At 35.7% G+C, this 14,010-nt stretch overlaps 2 protein-coding genes across 5 annotated transcripts; one reads left to right on the forward strand and one right to left on the reverse strand.

The window, feature by feature from the left end:
* The first annotated feature begins 567 nt into the window (after nt 1-567).
* On the forward strand, nt 568-4,383 carry LOC105162896 (zein-binding protein (Protein of unknown function, DUF593)). 3 transcript variants are annotated; one of them, XR_847875.3, is made up of 4 exons: nt 569-1,009; nt 1,397-2,789; nt 2,874-2,979; nt 4,138-4,383. XR_847875.3 is itself a non-coding variant. In XM_011081065.3 (3 exons), the coding sequence occupies exons 2-3, from the start codon at nt 1,437-1,439 to the stop codon at nt 2,895-2,897; spliced, it is 1,377 nt and encodes a 458-aa protein (XP_011079367.1). In that variant the 5' UTR covers nt 568-1,005; nt 1,397-1,436; the 3' UTR covers nt 2,898-3,233. The 3 variants fall into 3 exon arrangements, 2 of the variants coding, with proteins under 2 accessions (XP_011079367.1, XP_088736666.1); XM_011081065.3 differs by lacking the exon at nt 4,138-4,383 and having other exon boundaries at nt 568-1,005; nt 2,874-3,233; XM_088880540.1 differs by lacking the exon at nt 4,138-4,383 and having other exon boundaries at nt 2,874-3,233.
* SCPL29 (serine carboxypeptidase-like 29) lies at nt 3,496-8,148 on the reverse strand. 2 transcript variants are annotated; one of them, XM_011081066.3, is made up of 10 exons: nt 7,743-8,143; nt 7,251-7,358; nt 6,752-6,847; nt 6,557-6,649; nt 6,307-6,392; nt 5,955-6,218; nt 5,639-5,772; nt 4,958-5,053; nt 4,227-4,335; nt 3,496-3,865 (listed from the first exon to the last, which is right to left on the reverse strand). In XM_011081066.3, exons 1-10 carry the CDS (start codon nt 8,017-8,019, stop codon nt 3,704-3,706), a joined length of 1,425 nt encoding a protein of 474 aa, XP_011079368.1. In that variant the 5' UTR covers nt 8,020-8,143; the 3' UTR covers nt 3,496-3,703. The 2 variants fall into 2 exon arrangements, with proteins under 2 accessions (XP_011079368.1, XP_088736665.1); XM_088880539.1 differs by having other exon boundaries at nt 6,557-6,847; nt 7,743-8,148.
* Between the last annotated feature and the right edge of the window lie 5,862 nt (nt 8,149-14,010).

The following is a 14,010-nucleotide window of genomic DNA, read 5'->3' on the forward strand; positions in this document are numbered from 1 at the left end:
AAAAAGACAAAAGCCACCTCTGATGCCGGAGACAAATAAAAAAAATCGAAAAGAAAACTTTTTTTTTTTTGGGTGAAATGAAAACTTTTTTTTTTTTTAAAAAAAAAAGTACAGGAAGTCGATATTGCCCTTTTTTTTTGTTAAGGAGAATCTTTTACTTACTAATATTTTCAATGGGCATGCGGTGCAATTAACCCTTTTTTTTTTCTTTTTTTTGGATAAATTATAATGAGCTCTCTTGAAGTTTTCACTAATTATAATATCTTCTTATTATTTAAAAAGTTGTAAATATTCCTTTGGAGTTAACGATCGTCTAACAAATACTCTTACAGTAGAGGTCATTAATTTTATAGAGTTTTTATAATTTTTTAAATAATAATAAAATATACATAATTATGATAAATTTTAAGAGAATTTGTTGTATTTTTTTATGACCAAAAATATAAAAGAAAAATTGAGGCCTATTCCTTGCCTCCTGCAAAAATCTTGTGGATATCTTTGTGACACTGACGCTAAATTCCAGACCTACAAAAAACTAAAAATATTTGTCTTGAAATCAACTGAAAACATGAGTCCTACTCCCCTTGCTTTCTGTAAAAGACAAAACAACAAACCGTTGCAAGGATCCTTGAGTGCTTTTCCCACTTCAAGTTTTTCAATTGTGGGGTTCTTCTTTTTTGAGCCTTTTCCTCGACGCCTAAACCTCAAAAAAAGATTGAGAATCTGGTTTCTTTTTTCATCCTCTTTTTTCCCCATTCACACACCTCCTTTTTCAATTTCTTACTCTCTTTATTTTCTTGAAATTTTGGCTTTGTGAATCTTGGTATTTGCGACTGAAATTCACCCGCCCTTTTTTTTGGTTTCTGGTTTATGAAGAAGAAAATTTGTGTTTCTTGAAAAGGAGGAGTTGGGCTTGCTTGATTCTTGTTCATGGAGGAGAAGCTCTTGACTCTGGGCTCAGAGGGATGGCTGTTTGGACTGATTCAGACCTTTTCTTGCTGAGAAGTAGGTAAGAAGTAGTTGTTCTTGTATGTGTGTTTTATATGGTAATTATTTCTCGGTTTTCTTGTGTATAAGGAGTGTTGGTTTGGCCATTTGTACACAGTTCCTCATATGCGAAAATGTTTGAGTTTTATCAAAGAGAAAAGAAATGAAATTTGGGGTAAAGGGACTGATCCTGTTATTCCTTTGTTTCTCTTTGTTTGTTGCTAATGAAAAGGTAAACATTTGTCCATGATGATATATGTGTGTCTGGACCGTTTAATAGTGTAAGAGTTATTTCATGGAAGAAAGATGAAAAAGTATATCTGTTTTCAGTATATTGCAAATTTGATTCTTGAAATTGATCCCATATAGCCCTTTTGATAGTAGTTCATGTTTCCCTTTAAAATCCCAGATAAAAGTCTTGTCGATAAGGCATCCGAATCCAACATGTGATGGCGGACTATAGCACAGTCACGTCCGAGGTTGATGTTTCTGCTCTAAAGGACACACTCTGTGCTCAGCAAGAGCTTCTTCAGAAGCTTTACAAGGAGTTGGATGCGGAAAGAGAAGCTTCCGCCTCTGCAGCTAGCGAAGCTTTATCGGTTATATTGCGCCTACAAGGAGAAAAGGCTGCAGTGAAAATGGAAGCTGAGCAGTATAAGAGACTCTCCGAGGAGAAGATTTGTCATGCAGAGGAATCTTTAGAGATATTTGAAGATATTATCTATCAGAAAGAAATGGAGCTGGCTTCTTTAGATTACCAAGTCCAGGCGTATAGGTATAAGTTGTTAAGCATTGGGTACAATGATCTTGGCGTTGGCGAGGTTAAGTTTCCTGAAAACCTTTTGCAAAGAAATGAAAGTTTAGGTGGGGAGAGTAGTCTTCAGAGCAAAGGAAGGAGGAGTTCTTTACCTCTCTCTCTCAAGTATAAGAAGGTCATGAATGAAAGGTCTACTAGCCCGGAATTGGATTTGATTTCTAAGGTTGTGGAGGAACAGACAGGGCAAGAAATGTATGACCAGATGTCTGATCAAGGCAACAAGGCTGATAACTCGACTCCTGGAGGCATCAGTTCTTACTGGGAGCAAATCAGGAAATTAGACGTACGGGTGAAAGAGATAGTTGGAGCTAACTATGAAAATTCCAGGAGTGGGACTCAGTCCCCTTCATCTGTTTCTTCTCAGATAAGTGCAGGTTTATGTTATCTCTCTAACTCGGGTAATCAACAGAATGGAAAACGGACGTTCTCACCAGAAATAAGCATTTGCAATCCATGCGAGCGAAATAAAGTAGCTGTTTTGGATGAAACTGACCGGACTGAATGCTCTAAAAATAATGTAGCCGGTGATTATTCTTTTTCTCCAAACGTACATGATGTCTTTGAAGTCCCTCAAGTTGATCAAACCATCAAATCTTGTGAATCACTGGAAAAATGTGGAAAAGAAGACGTTGTTCATCCAGAAGCTGCTAAAGTTTATGCAAGAGACGAGCCCAACCAGCTGAAGAAAGTGTTGCAATCCAAATACTTTTGCAAACCGAGTGGTGCTGCTGATATTGACTGCCAGTTGGCTGTTGTCGAGCCAAGAGCTAGTGTTTCTGAAACTCTACCCCTACCTAATCAACTTACCCGGACATCTGAGATTCTTGAAGCTGAGGGGCTGGGAGAATATACGAACAGAGAGGAAGAATTGAAATTGTTGAGAGACATCAAAGAGCTGCTGAATTCGTTGCACGATGAGATTAGGAGTCGGAAAGTAAAGAAATCCTCAACAAGAGACGAGCCATCCTTACGTCCTCTCCAAGAGGTTAACTCATGATATTCTTCTTCCTTAAAACTCTTCGTAAATGTGTCATCTGAACTATTTCTGATGCATTAACGTTGATTACAGGCTATGCTTTACTTCTGGCTTTGATCCAGCAGGAAATGTTTAGGACAGAACCGATGCTGTCTCCCCTACATGCTGTACATATTCTTCATCATTGACACCTGATTCTGTAAGAAAAAAATGTGTGCATCCTTTAATTGTCATTGATGGAATTGTCGATTTTCTATTTCCTTTTTTGGTGCTGAGGATTGATTTCAACTCCACAGTATTCTTTATACGGATGAATAGCTTGGTAGTTTTGACCTTTCTTCACACAAGAGAACAGATTCTTCACACTTTCAGATGTATGTCCAATACTTTGTATGAACAATGTCCAGATTTGAGGTATCTCTGATATTAAAACAGGGTTGTGCTGTTTTAGTTCGTTCCTTGTTTAAGTTCTACTGCTTGAGATTCAGCCTACGTTGTATCAGTTGTCGGTTTCCATCGAGCATTAATCCAATAGATTGTCTTGTTTTTAGTTGATGCTGAATGTCAAATGAGACTAATAATGTGAAAAATACATGTTTAAGACTAAGCTTTTCCTAATATATTTCAGTTACTTATGCAGTCTGTTTGAATACTTACACAGAGACGAATGCATCCTTGGAGTTGATGTTTTTATTAGACAGAATAAACAACATGATTAATAGAAATACCACTAATTATAACTGTAATTCTTCAAACCATAGTGGTATTACAACTATTGTTCTTAAAACATATAATTGTGATCCAGAATCAATGTCTAATCACTTAAAAAACATCGAAATCTTCTGCATCAACCCTCCCACAACCATGAGCTAGCCGTCTTCCAGCTCAGGAAAAAAGCATCAAACTGAACAAGTGGAGAAAAACTATAAATCACTCACTAGTTCAAGTTTTGGCATCGAGTTTCCTGATAGATACGACTTGATTAGAGTTAACGCTTGCTTCGGTTTGTGCAAGGGAACTTCATGGCCTGCTCCTCTCACCGTCACAAAAGTCAACCCCTCATATTCTTGTGTCCATCCTCCTACCTGTATTTTTTTTCCATGCACAACAAATGTTAACTGAATTTGCATTACAAACCTGCATGCAATTACAAGAATGTTTTCTTCTATGCATAAGGAACGACGGCCCATAATAGTTTTTCGGGATAATTACATGGACCCTTTTTGAGGTTTGTACATATGGTAAAAAAGAAGATCCTCGATGTTGGAAATTTACAAGCATCTCCTACAATTATGTTTTACATTGAAGGCAATGTAATTCCTAAGACTGATGAGTTTTTTTAAATTTGTCGAAACAGGAGGGGGATGTCAGTGTAATGGTCTCTAGAGTTTTACAGATATGTAATGAGTAATCAGCATCAGACTGGTGAGAGAAGAGTAAGCAGACCTGGCCATCATCATCATACCAAGCACGCCAGGGACTAACTGTTGGAAGCTTTAGAGCATCTATACTGTAACGGGTCGATGTAACTGGAATTACAGCGTCTGTATCACCACTGTCAAAAAATTAAAGAAAGGGTTAAAGCGGTAATGATTATTTCATATATGCGATCATCAGAGTATTAAATCAGGCCTCAGCATGCAGTCACAGTTCATGCTTATTAACAGTACAAACTCATATACTCTGAGCATGTTCAATAATTTCTCTTCATAGTGAAACTTTCACCAATCATCTAGGTAGTTCAATTAGGATTAGACGAACACTGCACGCAGATGGGTCACATGTAATTTTTCTAAATCCAAGTGGAAGCAAGAGCGGAGTAGAGCAAACACGTGATACCCAATTCTATAAAGCTAAAAGCTAAAACGTTATTTCCACAGGCTGTAGAAAGCAGCCACGAAGTCGATAATGTGATTACAATGTGCATTGAGTAAACAGGAAAACATAACATAAGTGAACTTATTTTCTTTCCAGAAAATAGAGAAATCAACTGGCTGATAGTGGATAGGCAGATGTCTGTCAAAAAATGATGTTATGTGTCTGCATACGGTATGGAACCTCAGGAGAAAGACATGGAACGCTTCTCACAAGCTTCAACATGAGCGTTTCTCCCAGAAAAGCTTCCAGGCATACAGGGCATAGTAAGATAAGAGTTAGGACATGGTATAATGAAATACCTGAAGATCCATATTCGGATGCCCGAATGTAAAAGCTCGCGGTAGACATTGAGAACCGACCTAGGAGAATCCTTCCAATTTTCATTCACCGCGTCACTGCAATAAGAATGTCGATTTGTCTATAATTAGTGAAAACAAAATCTAGTAAACCGATGCTTTTGCGTAATGCATATCCACAAAGGACAAGAAAGTTGTATAAGCAGTCCTATAACAAAACATTTTCACCTAAGAATAATCAAAATTTGAGAACTCCATGCTAAGATTCTAATCAAGTGCTTTTCCAGGTAATAATTTTGCCAGAAACAATACTTACGACTACTTCATTGCAATGATCTTTTAAAGTGACAACTATTACTTTTACATCCCAAAATACACAACATCTTTTTCTAAAAATCATTTGAACTATATTGTCATTGGAAAAAATAGTAAAACATCGCCGGACATCAGTCCTATAGATGAACTCTGAGATCCAGTTAATTATTTTACCTTCTTAAAATGTCCTAATAGTGTTACTGTGTTAGTATATATATAATGTTGTCTTTATCTAGTTTGGATTCTGTTCTCATTCTCGTATATAGGTTAATGAAACTTAGACCCATAACCACAAAAGACTATTAAAAGACAAATAGAGAAAACAAGAATGAGATTTCTAAATCTCCACTCCATCACATGCACTCATACCTGCAAGTTTCCCATTTCAATGGCGAGTTTTTGCTATGAACATGAATAGCATTTTGAACCTCTGGAAGATTGAAGTAGACAGTGGAGTGCCGCTCCGTGCAGGGATCATATGCTCTTCGGAGAAGACCAACTTTCTAGCATATGGAAATACATTCTGTTAGTAACTCAAATAAGAATATATTGAGTTAGATAATTGCACCCAATAAAGATTTCTTGAGAAAAACTAACAAAATTCATTATGGTCGAAGACTATGCATTTTACAGTCTTAATCTCTTAAGAAGTACAAACAAAAATGCCGAAGATGTGAACACATACCCTGTTTCTTTTCCACGGATGGCTTAATCTACTGAAATTAGCTGTGCAGGGAGGAGTAAAGATGCTGTACATATCAATGTCTCCAATTTCTTCATCAGCATTGCCAAGAGCTTTCTCACAGCGTTCCGAGGCGTGTATGAAGGACTGGAAGTCACATAAGACGTTCAACTGCTTGAAGGTCTGATCCGAAATCATACCGACAGACCACAGGAACTGGAAGACTCCCAAGTGATCGTGAAAATCATCAGTTAGAGCGTTTCCAACCTACTTACAGAAGGATCTCAACTTGTTAAGTTTGTTGGCACAAGCATGTAATTCTCGTACTCTAAAAATGTGGCAGGAAAGCACATACCATGAAACCCTTGAGATTGATTATCTTTTGGTCATTTTTTGAGTTGTGCCTCACAATGGCTTGGCTTAATTGAGGAACATAGTGTCCTGTACAACGGTCAAGAGAAAATTTGAGAAAATATATCACCAGTAATTAATTCATAGAGGTCCAGTTCTTAAGGTTTCTGACAAATGGTTTGGATAAGTTCACTATGTGAGCTGAAAGCAATTGCATAAAGGTCGTTTCAGAAAGCGTACAATCATGCACTAACCGGCGTAGCTTTCACCCGTAATGTAGAAGTCACTTCCTCTGTACTGTGGAAAACGTTCAAACCATTGCAGCAAAAATTCTAGGTTATCGGTAGCTGCAATCATGGAAATTGAATCAAGATGAAACATGAATGGACAAAATGTCAAAACAAGCAAGATGGAAGATGACAAAGGGTTATCAGATAGAAAAATGGTACCTGTCCGTTTGTCACCATTGTTCAGTGAGTCGGAAGAAGTGTTTGAATACGAAAACCCAACGCCAACTGGAGAGTCCAGAAACAATATATTTGCAACTGCAAAATGGAAAAACTTAGCTATACCCTCATGAAAAATGTATGTTAGATATCCCGAGATTCTTGATAATTTGAGAAATTTTAACTTGTAAAGCTTCAAGAAATGTCGAGTAATTAACTTAGTAACTAAGTCAGTAACTCCAGGAGCACACACAACTCTGTTTTTCATAAATGGGTGACCCTGAAATTCAAACGAATGACCGCATGTTTGGCATGGCTCCAATGCCATGTTAAATAATCAACACGTCTAAAAGTTTAAACTGTTCGAGAGGAAACTCATTTTTAATATTTATCAGCTCTAACAAATCAAAATCTGGTTTCTGAAAGGAGCCTAGTTTTCATACTCAAACTTCAGACTTCAATTTTAAGCCCATATTCAACTTCCATTATTTCAAGATTATACCTTTATTCCAAGAGTATGGATTCAAATAAAGGGTCTTTCCATCTTTTTCAACATGGAAAGGCCCAATTTCCTCAGCAAGTCCATAGGCAATAGATGAGCATCCTGGCCCTGAACATCAGAAACAACTTTCAGAAGCTTGCATAAGTTAAAGTTGCCAGAACCAAAATTAATGAAAATAAAGATGACATTTATTGCAACACTATATCTTATCAATAGATCCAACAGCCAACAAGACAAATCAAACCTAACACTGTTTCAAAACACACACACACACACACACACACGCATATATATACAGAAAAATAAGTTTACCACAATCAAGAAAGACATGAAAAGAGAGAAACAACATAAGATGATCGTCTCTTTTATATTCATTCCACAAGAACTAAAAGCCTCCATATCGCCAACCTCTGCACAAACTAAGTCAAAAACAATCACACACACTCAAATACACACACAAAGGAAAAAACTACAGATAAAACATATTTTAACCTCCATTGAGCCAAAGAACAAGAGGCTTGGAAGAAGGGTCCTCATCAGCCTCAAAGAACCAATAAAACAACGCTCTCCCAGATTCTTTGTTGACAGTCACATAGCCCGCGTAGTGCGCAAAGCTCACATTGAAATTCTGGCCTGGAAGCTTCAAAACTCTGTCCAACAGCTGCTGATTGGGTGGGTCTGGAGAAAAACTTGCCCTGCAACTGATGAAATGGAGCTTGGCAACGCAGATGATGAGGGAAAGATTGAAAACCCAATTCAAAGTTGTCATCTTTTTAGGGTTCTTGGGATTGGATTGAAAGCGGAAACTTTAGTGGTAACCCCAAGAAAGTGGAGGAGGAGTGGACAAGTTGGTCGAGCATGCATCTTTTTTCTGTTCAACTTCGATTTATTAAGAAATTGCGCAAACGAAATTACCCAAAAAAAAAAAAAAAAAAAAAAAAAAGAAAGAAAAAGGATTATCGCCCATGTTTGTTGGGAATTGAGACAACTGACATAGTTACATTGGTTGTGTTGCGAATGTTGTCCGGATTAGAATCTTCTAGTCAAAATTAATTAATCGTTGTTTGAAACTTTATATTTATTATCTTCCACGGTTTGTTTTTGTTAAATAAATAAATATTTTTTAATTAAAATTTATTAATATTAATAAAAAATTGGATGAAATTTTTTATTTATTTTTTATTGACTTATTATTAATTTGTTGCAGGTTAAATAAATTTTTTTATGACCAAACTACATTTATACATCTTCCCTCGTTAATGCATGTAAGGAGATATATTTTTAACTTATCAGAAAAGATATGTTGGATATTTACTAAGTCAGTAATAAGTCAATCAAGATAAATATCGATTTTCATTCAATATTTTTGTTAATACAATAAATTTGATGAATTTTGACTAATTTAGGGACCTATTTGTTAGACGAAAGCAAATATAATGGGTACTAGATGTAATTTTGCAAATTAGAGGGATGCTAGATGTAATCTTACAAATCACATAGAGTTTACGTGTAATTACAAAATTTCACGGAGGACGGTATAATTATCCCTAATTAGTATTAGAATAAATTACATTTTGTCATCCGAACTATGACCATTTTTACGCTTTGACATCTAAACTTTTTTTGTGTGTCAACTTACCATTTCAACTTTGCAAAAATTTGCACTTTACCATATACAACCATTTTTTTGTTGATTTTTTGACAAAAAAATATCGCATGTTGTGCATATGTGAAAAAATACTACATCACATAACACTTAAATATCACATGTACACTGCATGTAATATTTTTTTTTTTTTTTGACAAAAATTTGGTGAAAAATAATTATAAATGGCAAAATACAAAATCTTGTAAAGTTGATATAGCAAGTCGATAAAAAAAAAAATTAGATGCCAAATGTATAATCGGCCATAGTTTGAATGGCAAAATGTTATTAGCCCTTAATATTATAATTAGGTCATTTAGGTAATTTGGTTATTGTTAAGATAATGGTGGAAATTAGGATACTGAAATTCATAAGGAGTGTATGAAAATTGATTATATGATCAATGTTTGGATGACTAAATAAATCATATCATTATTGGTGCTCACCAAAGTTAGTCTGCCCACAATCTCAAAACAACCTAAAGTCAGAAACAACATTAACACTCTATTATGTACTTGGGTTCGGAGGGTTGGGACGAGGATGGTGTTGGAGATTGTTGATGATTTTTGAGGTTGGTCGATTATTGTAAAAGGGTGATTGACATGATGAAGAACAACACGAGAGTGTTGGTGGACCCATTTTTTATGATTTTTGTTCGAAAAAAATGCAAACAACCCTTCTATGATATAGTAAATGTGTAATTACCCCCTGTAATTATTGAGAATGAAGCAAGTAGGCCCCTCAGTGTGCGAAGTGTTGGTCATGCATAATAGCTGCAGTTTGTAACATCAAAACGGAAGAATAGCTCCCGCAGTACAAACAACAGCTTGATTTTGAGGTTTTCGAATACATCATTTTGTAACATCCAGTTGTTATGTATACTTCCAATTAACCCTAATTTTAGTGAACTTATGTTTGCAAATGAAGTTAGCAAATTTGTTATAAAGTGGACCACTAGAATAAGAAAAAGAAAAAGTTCTACTTCCTAACTAGCAAAGACAAGTATCTAGGTTTAAGTGTTCAATTCCAAAATATAAATGCAAAGGGCGCATCCTATTTTGAAAACAAACGTAACCTCAGACTACAAAAACAACATAATTTCAACAAGTACATTCTCGAAATTATTGAAAGAATCAGACTTCCTTCTGTAGAAAAACAAAATTATAGAAATCGATCCAAAGCATGTTGCGCTATGGTTTTCATTGCCTTCTCTTGCTTCTTCCTTTGATTTTATCCAACGCCTCTATTGTAGTTGGGTAAGTGAGATTGTTGCAGCTTCCTTTGTTCTGGCCTACTTCAAGGCATTTGTTGCAGGTGTGCGTCAATCCCTTCTTAGTAGACACTTGGGTTTGCGGCAGCTCATTAGGGTCTTTTCTCTTGAGTTTCTTGAGCATGCTTCTCTTCTTTTTCATGGACGGTGGTCTGAAGAGCTCAAATGTCCATACTAATGTAGTCTATAACCTTTGGGACAATATGTATCATCTCATTGTAGACCCTTAGATATGTTTCTTTCTTATAACTGTTTTCAACAAACTCATCAATTTGGACTTTTGTTGACCCAATTGCTGCACATGCATGGCAACAAAGTTAACCTAAGTCCACCACAAACTTGTCCAGAAAATGATCTATTTCATACTCATTAGCCCCATACCATTCTAGCAAAAACAGTTCCCAACTGTCATCTATTGTTTATTTATTTTATTAAAAATGTTTGGGCAAATTGTTCCTGCATACTTTCCATCCCCTCCCTTTTCTGTTGCAGTCTCACTATTAGTTTGGTTCTTATCCATTCAAACATTGTGATTATAGGTTTATTCCTAGCTTCAAGAATATAATTATTGAAGCTTTCATACAAGTTATTAACCAAGATGTCACACTTGCTTTGAAAAGGGAAAAATGCCTAGACCAGTGTTCAGGATTTATCTTCATTAACCACTCATGTGTTGTTTCTATATCTTCATAAATTTTTAGATCAATTTTTTAAATCTTTTCATGTATTTTTCAAAATCTTTTTTATTTGCAGTAGGAGCAGGCTTCCAAAAATATTCTTTCAACTCAGTAGACTTGAAGTTAGCTTAAAGTTCCGGTACATATGCCTCCTATAAAACCTCTGTTAACAGTCTGAAACTAAATCTTTTCAATGCTTCAATAAGACCCTTTTGCCTATCTGAAATAAAATACCATTTACTACAAGTAACTCATTTGAAAAATCATGTCCAGGTATCTTTATTTTCTACTTGTACAATAGCCATAGCATAAGAAACATGTTATCATTCCTATCCCACCACCAGCTACAAGTAATTAATCCTCATAACAGGTCTTCAAAAACAACCATCAAGACCTATTATTGGTCTACAACCCTCCAAGAAGCCTTTTCTTAAAGCCCAAAGTGAGAAATACATTTTATCAAACATAGGAGAATCAGAATTTTCAAATTTTCTTAAAATCTGCTTACGACCTGAATTGAACTATCTCACATTTCACTATAATCCCATAAATTTTCATTCTGCAATGCATTAGCACCCCTAATGGCTTCTAAAAATTTCTTTTTAGCCTCATGACCTTCTATCTACTAATATCTACATTGTATTTTCTTAATATTCTATTTTTTAACTGCTGAATTGGGACTGAATGCTGACCCCTTATGGCATCTTCCATCTTTTTGGCCAAATATGTACCCTTAGCAACGTTATTATCATATGTTCTTGCGCAAGAGTGTTCCCCCTTTAATATTTTTATTTGGAAAGTGGGGTCCTTCATGACTAGTGAGGCATGAATTCTATATTGGTAGTCATCAACCTTACGTATAGCAGTTTCATTCCTAATATACTCAATGTCATATATATTTTTGATGCGCTAATCCCTCAAACTTCTCTTAATTGTTTTCAACATTTGAATGGCATTCCCTCCACCAAGTTTAAAGATTTCAAACTAGTTAAATCTTTAAACATAGGGCGTTTATCATTTGTCTCCCCCTTCTGCCTAATAAACTAGCCAGGTCATCTTCATCAGTAGCCCAACCCTCTTCAGTTACATCAGGAATGTGTTGCTTTAATCTTGTTTTATCGCTACTTTTCAACACCTTCTTTAGTTTTCTGGCTAGTTTCAGTTTTGTTGGGTTTTTATTTATGAAAATGTCATCATCATTTTCAAACACAATGCCTTCTAAAACAAGACTCGGGGTATTTGGATCACTGTCAAAATTAAGTTGCACAAAGTCCTCATCAAATAAGCCATCAAACTCTAATGAGAACTTATTTAAATATTGTTAATATAATTTTATTTTTTCCTTATCCCTCAAGCCCCCAAGTCTTGTTTTGATTCACATTATCATTTCCAACGACATTTTCAAAACTATTATTGTTTGTAGCAAAATTAGGCTATGCATTTTTAGAAACATCCACATTTTCATACATATTTTCTCATTCAGATTTGTATCATCCTGACCATGCCCACCCTTACTCTGCCCCTCACAGTCCTACAAGACATCATTACACTCAACTTCAATCCCATTTTACCCTAACCCTCTAAGCCTTGCCCCTCACAATCCCGACCCTCTCTATCACCCTCAACCTTAACTCCGCCCACCCCTGTCCCTCATAGTCCTGCCTATGTGACTCTTCATCAAACACAAACCCCTAATCTAAAATTCTTCAAAATTAATTTCATCTAAAAGCCACCTAATTTTGTCTTCCTGTTCTTTAGCTATTTGATTACCCTAATTGTCTAAAATTTGTAGTGGATCCCCCTCATCTTCCTCCACATAAATTTTATTGGGACATCCAACCCGCTATAAATATTTTGCAAGTCTACTACACGAAAATTAGTGCATTCTGTTTTAATCTTTTTTAGGCCAAACTCCATGTTTTGGGTAGGATTGCAATAATAAAAAATCAGTAAATATTTCTTCTCCCCACATTTGTCATATGTCTCTCCTAATTCACATAAACCCATGCAATCTATATCAATTTATTCAAGTATTTTCATACTTCCACCTACATAGCTTAATCTAGGTGTAGAAACAAATTTACCACCCAGATAAAATCTATATTATGATGCTCAAAACCCCGCAACAAAGTAAATGAACATACATACATTAGATTTCAAACAAATATTATCACAAGGGGTCGGGGGGAATGCACATAATATTATCACGGGGGGAGCATATACACCAATACATTTACTCAAACACAACAATCAACCATTTTTCAAAGAAAAAAGTCTTAAACATATAAAACAAGGGACTACATAAGCAAAAAAGGGATAAAAAAGAAAAAAAAAAGTAAAGGGACGTACCTTCATTATTAAGGGAGTGGATCGGCCGGGGAAGTGCGAAAAATAAAGTTAATAATTTTAAAGCAAAATAAACCCGACTACACCCCTGATTTTTTTTCTCGGGCTTTTCGTACAATAAAAAAGTAAAGATCGGGAATCACACAAGAAAAATAAGAAGAGACGGAAAACGTTAAAGGAGTTTTACCTTTGTCGTTTTCCTTGTATGACTACAAGCGTTGATTCCTCATCTCTGGCTCTTCACGAATAAATCTCAATGATGAGATCCTCTAGAATCGTTCATGCTCCCACTACAAGGACGTGATCTTCTCGTACTAGTAAGAATCATCATCGAAGAGTAGAGATCAAAACAACTGCTATTAGTTAACATATTTTGATCTCCTTTCATTTTTCTTTGATCTCTAAAACCAAAAGAAGAACTTGGAGATGGAGAGAAAAAAGAAAAGGGAGAGAGGGTGAGAGAGAGAGAGAGAGACGAATTTGGAGAGTATTTTAGAGGCTAGTATGTGTTATATGTGTGGCTATGGTTAGATGTAGGTATGTATATGACCTAGTTATACATATACATGGAGTTCTAACCTAGTTAGACTCCGAAACAACCATCTTAACTCTAGCAACCCCTCATGCACGAATTTCACCTAAATCAACCAAGCCTCTTCAAAATATCCTCTTTGACCTAGTCAAGGTCTAACCAATGCCTTGGGCTTGTATTTAGCCGACCGGGTTTGGTTAATTAATATTAAGTCAAGCCCACGTCTAATGGATTTTAATTGAACTAGGTTTAATTACAAGCCCATCATTAAAACATTCTTTAATCCAATT

The sequence above is a fragment of the Sesamum indicum genome, linkage group LG5, assembly GCF_026168435.1.
Source record: "Sesamum indicum cultivar Baizhima isolate 11 linkage group LG5, ASM2616843v1, whole genome shotgun sequence".
NCBI classification, from domain to species: Eukaryota; Viridiplantae; Streptophyta; class Magnoliopsida; order Lamiales; family Pedaliaceae; genus Sesamum; species Sesamum indicum.